Here is a 14,004-nt window from a genome sequence, read left to right as displayed (position 1 = left end):
ACTCTGGAGAGGAGGGAGAAGTAGATTTACATAGGTTACTCTTAGAGATAAAGGAATGTGTTCTTGTGAAGAAATTCATGCAGACAGGAGTAATTAATTATAGATGTGGAAATGTGGTCCGAGGGAATGCTGTTACAGTAACTAGAGGCAAAGCAAGTGAGAGATGAGGGAGTGGGTAATGGGAGGAGGGGTGATTCCTCCTATACCATCCACAACTTCAATTTACTTTACACGACAAGAGAACGGAGGTTAATTAAACATGACAATGGTATAGGGCATTTATTCTTAACCCTTCATGGTGGCTGACTGGTTCCTAACTCAAAGGCCAAAGATTTCATAATGACTATTTTTATAGCGTGAGGTGTAAACTCTCACTCAAACGTTCCGTGGAAAGAAAGGTTACGAGTAAAGATATGGGTAAAATGTGCCCTGTGGTCGTGTGTGTCACATATCTGGTTGAAAAGAGGGGAAAAGTAAAATGTCCTTTTGTGGTTAATAATGAAGCTAAGGAGGAGCGTTTAAACAAACAGCAATTCAAAATGGCTTTCACTAAATTCTGCCTATGCTAGCTAAAGTCAAAGTGAAAACTAAATTGCATCTAAAACTCTGCTAAATTTTTGTGTTGCCACAGGCGTACACAGATTTCACCGTTCATCTATTTTCAGCTCTCGTATTGACACTAATTGGTGTTGACACTAATGATGCCAAAAAAGCAAAGCAAAGCGGTGCTAGGGCGGTCTGAACATACTTTTGAAGGCTGCTGACCTCAGTTACTATGTACCTCCTGGTCTTCCCCCTCTATATTTCATGTTGCAAGAATGGAAATAAAATTGGGTCATAATTGGACTTAATAGTAATGTGCACTAATAAGTATAGTTGAATTAAATAAAGATTTTCACATATATATTTAAGGAGCTGTCAGGAATACAAATTATACTTGGAAAGTGTGTAGAGATACCAATAAGGCTTCAAGCCAATGCAGTCTATTATTTTCTGCTGCATTTGATGTCATCGATACTCTTACACCTTGCAATTATGGCAGAAATTCAAGTGTATATAGTTCTATATTCAGGCTACCATGTTGTTTATATAAAGAAGGGGGCTTAATTTACTCATGTTGTGTCTTCCTGTTGGGAAGCCAGAACTATAATAGGTAATGCACGTTTGTACTGGGCTGTTAGCCTCAGGGGACATTGTGTAAATGTTCCTCATCTCCCTGCTGATCTTAGTCCTGACTGATTACTGATGACTTTTTTAGGGCACAGACATGCTAAGTTGTTTATTTATTCAAAAAAAAAAAATGCCCAATGCAAATAGCCTTCTTGACTCCATGTTCCCTGTCCCTGTTCCCTGAGTGCGTGTCGGCATAACTGTCTTGGTTTCTGTTTCTATCTCTTGAACAGTGATGATGTGTTATGGTCATCAGCACAGTTTGTGATATAGGAACAGGGCAGCTGTTTTTCTGTTTGTTTATGTGTATATGTGCGTGTATGTCAGTGTAGATATTATGCATGTGACAGATATGGGACATCCTTGACTGCTGCTGAGAACATGACATGTCCCTACAGGCTATCTTGTTAAAAAAAAAAAAAAACCTCAAGCAAACTTGAAAAAGAAAACAAAAATGTAGTAGACCTCTGTCACAAGAAATGGCACGACTGTAGTTTGTTTGTGGATACTGGATCATTGACTGCAAAAGGCTGTACAATAGCAGGATTTTCCTTATGCTCAAATACAATGTATTCACAGAAATAGAGCTGCTATAACAATTTCTATAAATAAAGGCTGATATGCTGTTTAAACCTGAATGTATAATATGATGACTGTATGTGTCAAGCTTTGTCTACATGAAGCACCTCATTTCTTCACCGCATCTGTGAGTCCCAAATGGAAATCCAGCCATCTGTTACACACAACAACTCAGATGTTACTATCTTCATCTTTCCTCACTAGTCATATACTTTGTGCACATATTTGTTTTCTTTTGGCTCCTGAGGTATAGCGCTGCTATACCTCAAGCAGTTTATATAACATTGACTCATAAAGGCACTCTAAACACTATATGTTAGGAAATGAGACACAGAATTCTTCCTGTGTTAATTTGCTTGTAATTTAAATATACACAGTCACCATCTGCCACTGTGTATATTGTACAAATGCCTTTTATGATTAATTACTGCTCTGAAATGACTCGACTAGCAGGTCCACAATGATTTTTAAAAAATGTAATCTGCATTTTCTTACATTGACCTGAAAGATTTTTCTCAGATATTTTAAATACGCAGAATAAACCTCCCAGTTTATATATCTACATCATTACCTCACCTATCTAGCTATCTAATTCAGCTGCTCTGGGCTAACTTTTTCTTAATAAAATCAATTTTTATTCGTTATGGATTCATAACTAATAAAGGCTAAATGCATTTCTAAACAGCTTTCAGTGCAGCTGCTGTTTCTAAATTGTATATTTGAACTCATCTAGTGGTCTGGTATTGTGGGTATAGTAGGTATTTACCTTACAATATGAAGCACTTTGAGGTGTCTGTTGTGATTTGGCACTATATTAATAAAATTGAATTTAACTGATTTTTGCACCATGAAAAAAGTTATCTGCACTAAATTCTACTGTATCTTCTCGAGGAATTTAAAAGAGAACATTCAGCCACCTAAGGTTAATGGACAGCTACTCTCATTAGTCAGACTTGTCTGTGTGAACATTACTTTGTGGGTTTCAAGTGAACATTATCAACCATACCTATATCAGAGACATTATAAGGACTTTGGCTAAATATAGAATGGCTGCACTGCAATCCTTTTAGTATCCCGGCACGCCTTTTAATTTATTAGCATGCTATGTGAGCCCTGAAATTAGCAAAATATCTCAGTAGTTTTATAGATGGGTGTAGCTAAAATACAAATATCAACATTGCATTTTGTTTTCAGAAGGGATGCATTATGACTAATATTAAGCTGATGTGCATTGTTGGAGACTCTGCAGTAAATGTATGCATGCCTAATGGGTACATGAGACAGCAGTTGTACCAGATAATGCAGCGTCTAATAAATTCCCTGTCTGTATAGAGCAAGGCATGTTTTGAAACATCACCTGCTGTAAGTTAATAAATACTGCTTTAAATCCATGTACTTGTGACAAAATGGAGATGATTTTCTATTTCTGAGTCATCTGGGCAGCTTGCAAACTGAGCAACATGCATCCAGTGCTCAAGTGGGATCTTCACAGATTTGATGTGCTGGTGAAATGCTGTAATGAAATTCAGTTGTAGAGTGAGCCTGTAGAGAGTCTCAAGAAATCAAAACAGTGAGATGGAATATCTCAGAATTTACAACTGCCACATTACCACCCTTTTTCTATTAATCATAGAATGAGCCTCTGTATAGTTATTTGTATTCAGACACTTCTACCTTGTCACATATTTTTACCACCCATTGTGCCACGAAATGAAGCCCATTTACAAGTCACTCTCCTTCTGATTTGATAAATGTAACTGGCAAATGAGTGAGTCCTCTGAATGCCTTGTTTGAATAATTGAGCAGTACTCAATCAGACAACATTAGGCAGTGGTGGCAGCCCACCATCTGAAATAATTACCATCTGACAACAGCCTACGCATGGATGCTGCCTCCACAGGGGTTCCACATTTAAGATCAACAGATTAACATCACCTTAACCTTATTCCTCGCATAAGTTTGAGTTTAGCACTCACAGAAACCTGCGTAGACCTCTCAGTGGGTGTCACTAATATCTGTGTAGAAATGTTCTTTCCTTGCACAGAGAATAAGTGAGCATAGAAAATTCAGGAAACATACAGACAGAACAATTTTCTTCTTTCTGCCTCGTGTAAGTTAGGGAATCAAAATAATTTGAAATAGACAAGTCTGTGTACTGTGACAATCTTATCTCTCCTGTATAAGAAAACAAATTTACTTCAGTGTATCAGAGAGAAAGCAGCAGTCAGACTGCTGGGCTTTATTATTTTGCTTTTTGTATAGTCTGATAATGTTCACAGAATGGCATTTACATAGCACTTCTCTGGTTTTACTCATACACTTTAAGTATCTCACGTCACAAAGTTTAGTATCAACAATTAACCTAACTTAGATATCTTTGGACTGTGTGAAGGAGCCAGAGTAACTGGACACTGACAGGTGATTGAACCAAGAACCTGCTTACAATGCAGCAGCAGTGCAAACCCCTGCACTAAATGGCTTGCATTTGTATAGCGCTTTTCTAGTCATTAAGGACCCCAAAGCGCTTTACACTACATTCAGTCATTCACCCATTCACACACACATTCACACACTGGCAATAGCAAGCTACATTGTAGCCACAGCTGCCCTGGGGCGCACTGACAGAGGCGAGGCTGCCGGACACAGGCGCCACCGGGCCCTCTGACCACCACCAGTAGGCAAACATGGGGTTAGTATCTTGCCCAAGGATATTTGGCATGCAGCCAGGAGGCAGCCTGGGATCGAACCACCGACCTTCTGATTAGTGGTTGACCTGCTCTGCCACCTGAGCTACAGCCACTACTACGCTGCGCCTTAAAGTGCATAATTTGTAACTGTGCAGCCTTTATTAATGAGACCAAATTTCAAGTTTGCAGTAGCCCATCATCAAGAAATTGTAAGTTACTCTCTTCCAAAACTATTTAGATAAAACCGATTGTGTGCACCATTCATGGCAAACCAAAGTAAATCAATAGATAAACTGTTATTTTAAATCATGTGTGGCATCACAAAGTAAAAATAGCCCAGAGACAATAGGTACAGTGTATGAGAATGTAACTGCTAGTTATATTCAGTTACCACAGAACATTGCTATTAATAATGGGAGTAATTGATACACAGATATTTGCTGCCCAGTTACTGGCACACAAGCACTACAATGTAATCCATCCATTATACAAATTTACCTCTGCCTCTTCCTCAGTCTCGATATGTTCAAGCAGAAGCCTAGGCCCACTACAGTCTTTTATTATTTCCTGGAGAGTAATATCAAGTGTGTATTAGTTAGAAGGGTGTTTAGTGTTACTGTTTAGATGTATTAATATATTTATTTGATTGATATTTACTTGCATTTGGGGAATTGTCAATATAGATAGACGTTGTAAATTGCTTTGGAAGTGCTTTTTATGTGAATATTGAGCATTTTTGTGTGTGTGCAAGAAACTCTTTCTTTATCTGGTATGCACCAGATAGGATTAAAGTAGAGTAGAGATTATGTTAGTTGCATTTTGAATTGGTGTCTGGCTAGAGGGTTTGGCTAGAAATATGATTTCTTGTGTCTTTTGGAAGAAGAAATAAATGTGCTTCATATTTCAAAACTCCTCTTGGACTTGTGACCTCCACATTTCGGCTCTTGGCTGCTCGACCAAGCTCACGCTGAGACAGGGAGAATTTGGTACTTTAGATTTAGATACTGTATAGCTGCAAGTGGCTGATAATGGATTAGTATCTGACACCAGACATCATGCATAGAATATGTTTCTTTTTTATGGTATTGCCAGTATAGTGTGACAGTTATAAACTCCACCATTACATTAAACCAGCAACCTTTGTTTAAGGCAGACTGCCTTTTCCCCTGCCTTACTTCTTGTAATTGGGTTTTCACTTCATCTTCAACTAACTGGTTTTCCAGTTATTCCTGTGTGTTTCACGGTCTCTTGGGACAAGCTGTTAGAGAAGCATCTCTGATGTGACAACTCAAAAACAGGAAAGCAGTTGTGTGACTGGATGAGTGCAGTGTTGCCTTCATGGAATGGGTCACTAAGCGTATAGTACAACGTGACAGCCAGCTAGGCATATGTCTGTGCCAAAGTAGTGTCTGCGACTGAGGCTCGTTTACTCTAGCTACTGGATGTGATTGACAGTTAGGCCAAAGGGCTGTTGGCTCCTTCCTGATTTGCTTTTTCACTAGAGGTGTCCTCTGGGACTTGGAATTCATGTTACAGTATATCAGCAGAATAGCTTATGGCAGTAATGTGGATGAAAAGCAAACATAGGCTATCATCTAGTGTGGGATATGATAAAGGGCTCTAGTTCTTCATTAATTCATCTCACTGAAAATTAGAAACAGCAGAATTGTATTAAACAACAGACAGTTATTTAATTTGAAAACTTCCCTTTATTCATTTATTTATTTTTAATTTTGTAAATCATCATTGTTGCCATGCAGCACACTTTGTAATTTAAAACAGGCCTAGAGCAAGACTTGTTAAAAAAATAAATAAATAAAAGACGTCAAAAGCTGTTAATGTAAAGAGGCAACAGCTCATTGCATGAACCAGATCATGATATCTATTTTTAACTGTTATTTCAGTGATGGCTTACAGTACAGTCAATCCTGTGGTTAGTTAAAAAAAAAAACTAGTTTTAAAAATGATATGTGGAAAACAACTGTGACAGAAGTGGGGAGTTTTTGAAGCATTAACCTTTAACTTAGCAGCAGCTATCACATACATCTGTTCAAAATGCATGGTTTTTACAAGGACTGCTTGACAATCCTTGATGTTTCCGATCCTTTGAACACACAAAATCAAGAGCAGATATCCCTGCCGTGGGTAAATTAAAATGTTGACAAGAGAGGAAGAAAGGAGAATGTGCTCATGAATGGCATTCTAATGAACTACAGCTCCCTAGACAGAAAATTAGAATAAACAAGGCATATTTTTTTAACCACCATACTTCATCCAGGTGTCATAGCATATCATGTCAGTGTATGACTTCAGGTATAACGTGAGCATCTCTGTTAAAGATGTTTTGAAACAAATTTTTATCCTTGGTTCTAAATCTGGCCTTGTTCCTGCTCTTTCATAGACATCCACCAACAGAGTCTGATCTAATTGGTATCCCCAGTCACTACTTGCACTACCTCTCCTAACTCCTATATGCAGTGTTTCAACTTCTTTTTAAGAAACCAAAGTTTGACCCTGTGTCTGCTGAAAAATTCCGGCCCATTACCAACCGTTTTTGTCATCCAAGGTCTCAGAAAGAGAAAAAATAAATAAATATTTTATGTCAAGAAATATTACTGGAAATGAATGTATGATTATAATGAATTTCATAAAACATTGAAGATCATCAATTTTGTATAAGAAAATGTTCAATAACTGTTTGAATTATTTAAGAGACCGCTGTGCAGCCTTTGATGCAGCTTGGTAGTGTTTTAAAGTAAACACAATAATGAATTGGAGAGTGAATATTTTCAATCATCTCAAGGTGCCTGATTTCACCATAGCCATAACACACCGACACCTAATATCATTTTGAGCCATAGTATCCATTTTCATGAACTTTCATTAGCAAGTGAGTAAATAGTTCTCGCTATTAAACTTATGAAGAGAGTTATTCATGTTTTTACTGGGCTGCTTTTGGAGTATTCAAAATTCACAGAATATGAATTTTAATGATTTAGGGACCCAGTGAATTTCAGGCCAGTGTGTACTTTACTATCAAAGTTTTCTAGAAAAATTAGTTTTAAAGTGCCAGGATAATTCATGGTACCCTGAGATTGAACCTGCTGAGTGTGTTTAGTTTGAGGAGGATACTGTGGTGTCCAGCACTAGCCCATTAGCTGTGGAGCCTTGCATCCCCTAGGCTGTAGGTGACCTCACGGAATCAGGGTTGTTTTGTGTAGATTCTACTCAAAGGATAGCATTGCATTGTAGCAAGATGATCAAAGTTTTTCACCTCACCCAATCAGGTATTTCAATGTTGACCTGATCATTGCTAGTATAGAGTCACATAGGCTGATGTCTATGTCTTTTGTGCACTTACCAGAGTGTAGCTCACTTGCTTTTATCAGGTACTTTTACACTGAGTGATTCAGCCTCAAGTAGTCAGACTTATTACAGTTTAAATTTTTAATGCATGATCATTTACTTTACTTCTTATCTAGACTTGCCTGTTTGTGTGTCTTTAATAGTTGTGCTTTGCTTTCATGTCTCTTTCTGTGTTTTGGTGTGTCTTTCCTTCGCACATTGTACTGCTAACCCCACCTAGATATATCCATGGTGTTGCATTTATCTGCAGAGCCCATACATTCAGTATGCCCTCAGAGTGATGACTGTATTATCGGAGACAGATGGGCGATTGTCTCCTGCGACAGTCTACTTGACAGAATTATCTTTGAACTCTTAAATTACAAAAAAAAAGTCATAGAGTTCTGTTAGCCTGTGGCAGCTCAATCTTAAAGGTAATTTTTGGTTCACATTATGGAACAGCTGAACCTGAATGAAAATTTAAACTAGTGACCTGAAGTAGATTTTCTTAAAGAAATGGTAACGATCCTTGCTCTCTTTTTCTATATTTCTAAGTGTTGCGTGATGACTTCAGGCAGAATCCACAGGACGTGGTTGTGGCAGTTGGAGAGACTGCCAGTTTTGAGTGTCAGCCGCCACGTGGGCATCCCGAACCAACCACCTTCTGGAGGAAAGATAAAACTCGTCTTGACCTCAAGGACGACAGGATCACAGTAGGTTAATTCCTTAGGGAGGGGACTCCTTTGCTGTTTCAGGACCTATACACTAAATCACATACTCAGCTACTCACATTAACCCGGAACTGTCACGGGGGTAAAGGACTTTGTATTGAACCGGTTCATTCTAGTTACAGGTGCCTTTTCTTCCTCAGATCCGTGGAGGAAAGCTGACCATCTCAAATACCAAGAAGAGTGATTCAGGGATTTATGTCTGCGTGGCAGCCAACATGGTTGGGGAGAGAGATAGTGAAAAAGCTCAGCTCTCAGTTTTTGGTAAGAAGTCTGACACGCACATATGCTCGGTTCAGAAAATAATAGATCATAGCTTTTCTTTTTTTTGGCACCTACACCATTTAACCAGTATATCAAAAGTAAAAAGTCGCCTCTGTATTATCTTTCCTGCCGACATCCAGAAAGACCAGTGTTTGTGCAACGGCCAGTGAACCAGGTGGTCTTAGTTGACGAGAGCGTAGAGTTCAGGTGTCAAGTCCACGGTGACCCGCCGCCTGCGCTGCGATGGAAAAAAGAGGATGTGGATATTACTCGTGGCAGGTGAGGACTGTGACTGAATGTGTTTAGTGCACGTCTGTGTGCCATGTGCGCGTTCGTGTTTGTGTGAATGTGTATCGATGCTAAAACGATAATAGATAAATGTTTGAGGAGAGCTAATGAGTCCCATCAGAAAAAGAAGTTTTAACATACTGTATTACTCATGGGAGACTTTAATTAGTCTGTCAAAAAATAATTTATTAGCTGCAGAGAATCTCATTTTTTTGCTGTTTGAACTCCTCGGCCAAAAAACACATGAATGTCTGTCCTTGTGTTCTTTTTACTAATGCCAGCTTTGTACAATTGTGGCACAAAAGGCACTAAAAGAAACACAATAGGATCCTATATACTGTCTATAGTATAAAGGAAACGAACTACAATGGCCTAGTAACTGGATATTCAGCTGTAATGGTGTTTGTTTAATCATGTCATGTTTTAATCCAGTTTATGGTAATTTTGCAATGGATTGCTTTATAATATGTAGTGTTCCTGCGATTTGTTCCACACATTTAGGCCACATCATATGCATATGCGTGTATCACATAGGAGTATTCATTTTAAAAAGTTATTATTAGCCTATCATTGTTTGTCTTATGCTTTATATGCTTTAAATATATGATCTCTGTATAGAAACAGTGTGATTCAGTCACTACATTTTTCTAACTGAAGTTTGAAGTCTGAAGACTGATAAATTGTCATTGTCTGAAGTATGTAACTTACATCAGCTCGTCATTTCAGACATTTTTCAAGGACTTTACAAGATGTGATATGAATCAGATTTTTATCACAAACTGTAACAGACAATTACATTTAATTAAATAAAAAAAAAACAACCGTGGCAAGCATTCTGTCTAAACTATTTCATTATAAATATTATCAGCCTATCAGCCAGTACAGCACTAGGTACACTGCAATTATGCTAATTGCAACAGCAGTCTATAGTTATGACTGTTTAACTAGTTTATTTGTTTCTCTGAACTGCTTCTGAAATTCAATTTTGCAGCTGTAATGCAAAAATAATTATAGGTTTTGTTCTTGGAGATGTTTTCAATTACTTTTGGAGCTGCTTCAAAATTAATCAGCTATATTAGTTAATTAAAGCATTGAAGGGTGTGTTTTCCTTAGCTGAAACATAGTAGTTCATTTTTTTTATACAAAAATGTGATTATTCATGTCGAAATGAATGCTGTTTAATGGCTTTATTTTTAAAAAGAAATAAACATGGTGTAAGCCATTAACATGCTATAAAGTGCCTCTGTGTTAGATTATATTTTGAGTTAGACTATAACAACTGATTGCCGCCCTATGTCTGGCAGTCTGTCTGCTTACCTATGTTATGCCCTGTACCTCAGTACCCCCTGACTCCAGAAACATGTCCTACTTTCAGGCCTACCTCGCCTCACTTCCCTCCTTCAACTTCTTTCATTCTTTTCTGAAACCCACCAGCCTCCTGGGAAGGCTGTATCTGGGTCAGGGATGTGCTGTGAATGGAGTCCTCACCAGACTCTGGACAGACCCCACAACTCCCATCGATATTCCGCCCACACCCTTTGGAAGAGCTATTTCTGATGTGACTTTTTCTCACCCCTTGTGCCATTTCTCTGCTCGACTTGTCTCCCATCTTTGAATCAGTATGGCTGGCTAGACAATTTCACAGGATCGCTCACGCCAAAAGGGACCCGAGAGAGGGAGAGCCCGACTCCTTGCTCCTTTACTCATTCTGTCTGTAGCCCCTATGAGGCACTTATCTAAACTCTGGTAGCTTAGATGTTTCTCTCACTCTAACTTCAGTGATGCTGACTTACAGTATGCTGCACTGGTGGATACACACTGATGCATGGAACATCTCTATGAATTAGTCATTTCTTACTGCTCAGCTCATTCATCATACTCTGTTTGTCAGACTATGCCACTCCCTTATTCTCAGACTGTTTGTCTATCTCTTCCTCTCTCTCTTTCTCCCTCTGCCTTTCTGTCTTTTTTCGTTGCTCTCTTCCACACTCATACACTTAGGCACACACACACACACACACACACACACACACACACACACGCGCGCGTAAGTATACTGCACAGCCCACACCACAGTGGGTGGTTCGTCATTATAAATATTGAAAAAGTGGAACAGTCAGGGTTCCAGCTGAAAGCACCTTTCATTTTGCCATGCATTCATCGCAATATAATTACTTCCCTTTTTCTAGCACTGTAGAAATTGCCTTAGAAAGTCTGCCTTTAATGTATCAAAAAAAAGACACAACCCTTTTAAAGCTTCCATCTAAAACATCACACGGTAGTTTATACAACAGCAATTTGATATCATTGTTTGTTTGTTGTTTTTACACTACACTTTAAAAGTGAGATTTTTAATTTGCATATAACCGTTATCATGCTTCCAGCTTTATTAAATCAGCTGGGGATGTTACTTGACTTGCTGTCACTGTTCCTCTCTGTCACCAGGTATGACATTAGATATGAAAAAGACGACTTCCTTTTGAGGATAAAGAAAGCATCAGTGATTGATCAGGGAACCTTCACGTGCCTCGCAGAGAACCGTGTGGGTAAAGCGGAGGCCTCCGCCTATCTGACTATCAGAGGTGGGTAACTGGTTGTGGACTCACACTTGGCAAAGCTCATAACCCATCCCTAATATTTTTTTTTTTGTATCTCCCAAAGCAGGCCACAGGACAATCAGTCCTTTATTGCCCACTTTATGAGCATTATTGCCCCCCTGCTGAAAGGCTAGGCCTGGCCTCAGCTTTTCTTTCATACAGTGGGCTGATGTAGTTGATTGCTCTAGATCTCCAGCTAGGCGCCAGATATGAACAATCTTACCAGCTTTAAGTGAACTTTTATGACCTCTCCTGGGGGGCTAATTCTCCATCCAGCCACTCACTCCATATTTACACCTTATCAGTGGGAAGAAGCTGTTTCATATTTGAAAAGCTCAAGCAAAAATTAAGCCAAATTCAGACCAATAACATTATCTCCATTTTTTGTTTTTCTCTTTCCTTCTTTTTTTATGTATGAAAAAACATTGTTGACAGAGCTAAAAGGGGATACTCATTTGCATACACTCCACATATTTGTTCCTGGACTCTACTGATGTAGCTTCACGTGACTCAAACATCAAAATAATCCTTATTTTTCTTGTACTTGTCCTTGGTGTATTTTCTCCGCTGCCTAAAATGAGCTGGTTTAGCTCTCCTTCCCTCACTTTAAGCCAACTTTCGAACTAACGAAACATAACCAAAAAGGTTTGAATGGAAGGCGGATGCTGTGCCCACAACCAGACCTGTGTGTCTGAATTAACCATATTAAGATTATCTGCGCTAAATGACATCACAAAAAAAAGCCTAAAAACAAACAGTTAGGGAGGTCTAAAGTCTGAATTATGGATTCAAAAGGATTACGTTACCTCAGCACATATTCTGACCTTCTTATTTTAAACTTTGGACATGTTAGCTGACACTTTGATGATAGAACAGACTGTATATGACAGAAGAAAGGAAACCAAGTGCAGCTGATTTTGAATCACCTAAAATTATCTTCTTAACTTCTTAACAACAAATGCATAGAAAACACAGCGTAATGTACACAACATATCTCATCTTTAATCAGCCCGCTCTCATCAATGATCCATTTCATTTACATGACTTTTAATCTACCAACAGATCTATTAAGTCTGTTAGTCTTAAAACTGATAAATCATTAGCGATATAACTGTTCAGCAGTTTTTGCCATCAGTTTCTTATCTCATAAACACCAACAAGGTACTATTTCCTTAAGGTCCACGTCATCACCTGCTTTGGTGACTTTTTTTTACCCTCCCTGTCCCTGAGTTTCATGGATGGAAACCCAACTCCATCTCATTCATCTCTGATTTTCATTAATTTCTTTTTTTTTCTGTCCCTCTGTTCTACTCCTCTGCTTTCCTTCTCTCTGTGTTGTGTGTAAATCTCACTCACACCATTGTTGTGTCATCAGCTCGCCCCGTTGGTAAGTAAGAGCTGATCCCATTGTGCATGCGCTGCTCTTTGTTTTTAATCACACACCTTTTCAGTATGCATGTACCGTTGTGGCATTCCACAAACGCAACCATCAAACTAATTTTAGACATGCATATATAGGTTGTTTTAGTCAACCACTGATTTATTCCCGCAGTCCTTAAATTTACCACGTCACTTTAAAAAGGAATAAAATGAGTTACAGATATGTGAGATGTGCCTTATTTAGAAAAAAATGAAGATATATGGGCACTCTAATGAGTTATTATTAAATATTCTGATACTTTGGCAGCTGGATTTAGCTCATTTTAGCTGTATAGCTTTTCAGTGAGTAAAACCCAGTGCATGAATCCCTTTAATTAGCAGCTGGACATTCAGTTTATGGATTTTACTTTGAAAATTTAACTGGAGTCCTGTTAAAAACACAATCAGAATTCTGTAAAATTGCTTTGCAGTTGTTTTATGGTTTATTTTACCTTTAAACTCAGAGGCACCTCAGTTTGTGGTGCGTCCCCGTGACCAAATAGTCGCTCAAGGACGAACAGCAACCTTTCCCTGTGAGACCAGAGGAAAACCTCAACCCACTGTCTTCTGGCAAAGAGAAGGGAGCCAGGTAAGGATAAAGACTGTGATTTGAACAATATGTACTTATTTTTATTTTTTTGTAGGGTGGTGTGCATGTCTCTTTTAGGCTTGCATTCCTATACAGGCATTGATTCCACAACTATCATAATAATTTTTCAAAAAATGGTCAAAATCTGACTAAATGGAACAAGCCAATGGAAAGCAGTGCGGTTCTGTTCCACATGCATATAATGAAGTGGTCATTTATCATCAATCTACACTGGTCTGACTAGCCAATTCACTTAGCAAGAGACAATGTCATGTACTGCATTAGAGTCATTAGACATAATGAAAGCAGGCTAATGTCCTTTCCTGCCCATCAGCTTG

General features: G+C 38.5%; 1 protein-coding gene across 1 annotated transcript in view; it reads left to right on the top strand.

Annotated features, from left to right (window-relative positions):
* The window catches only part of LOC146378768 (roundabout homolog 2-like), an 80,638-nt gene that overhangs the window by 37,184 nt on the left and 29,450 nt on the right, over positions 1-14,004 (top strand). The window contains exons 3-7 of the mRNA XM_084941807.1: positions 8,337-8,494; positions 8,653-8,773; positions 8,914-9,052; positions 11,507-11,643; positions 13,542-13,666. Of these exons, the coding sequence (XP_084797933.1) occupies positions 8,337-8,494; positions 8,653-8,773; positions 8,914-9,052; positions 11,507-11,643; positions 13,542-13,666 (680 nt within the window). The remainder of the gene's footprint in view (positions 1-8,336; positions 8,495-8,652; positions 8,774-8,913; positions 9,053-11,506; positions 11,644-13,541; positions 13,667-14,004) is intronic.

This window comes from Perissodus microlepis, chromosome 10 (genome assembly GCF_051167445.1).
Source record: "Perissodus microlepis isolate ML-2025 ecotype Zambia chromosome 10, ASM5116744v1, whole genome shotgun sequence".
NCBI lineage: Eukaryota > Metazoa > Chordata > Actinopteri > Cichliformes > Cichlidae > Perissodus > Perissodus microlepis.
The sequence above is the reverse complement of the archived record's forward strand: the minus strand, read 5'-3'. Positions and strand labels throughout refer to the sequence as shown.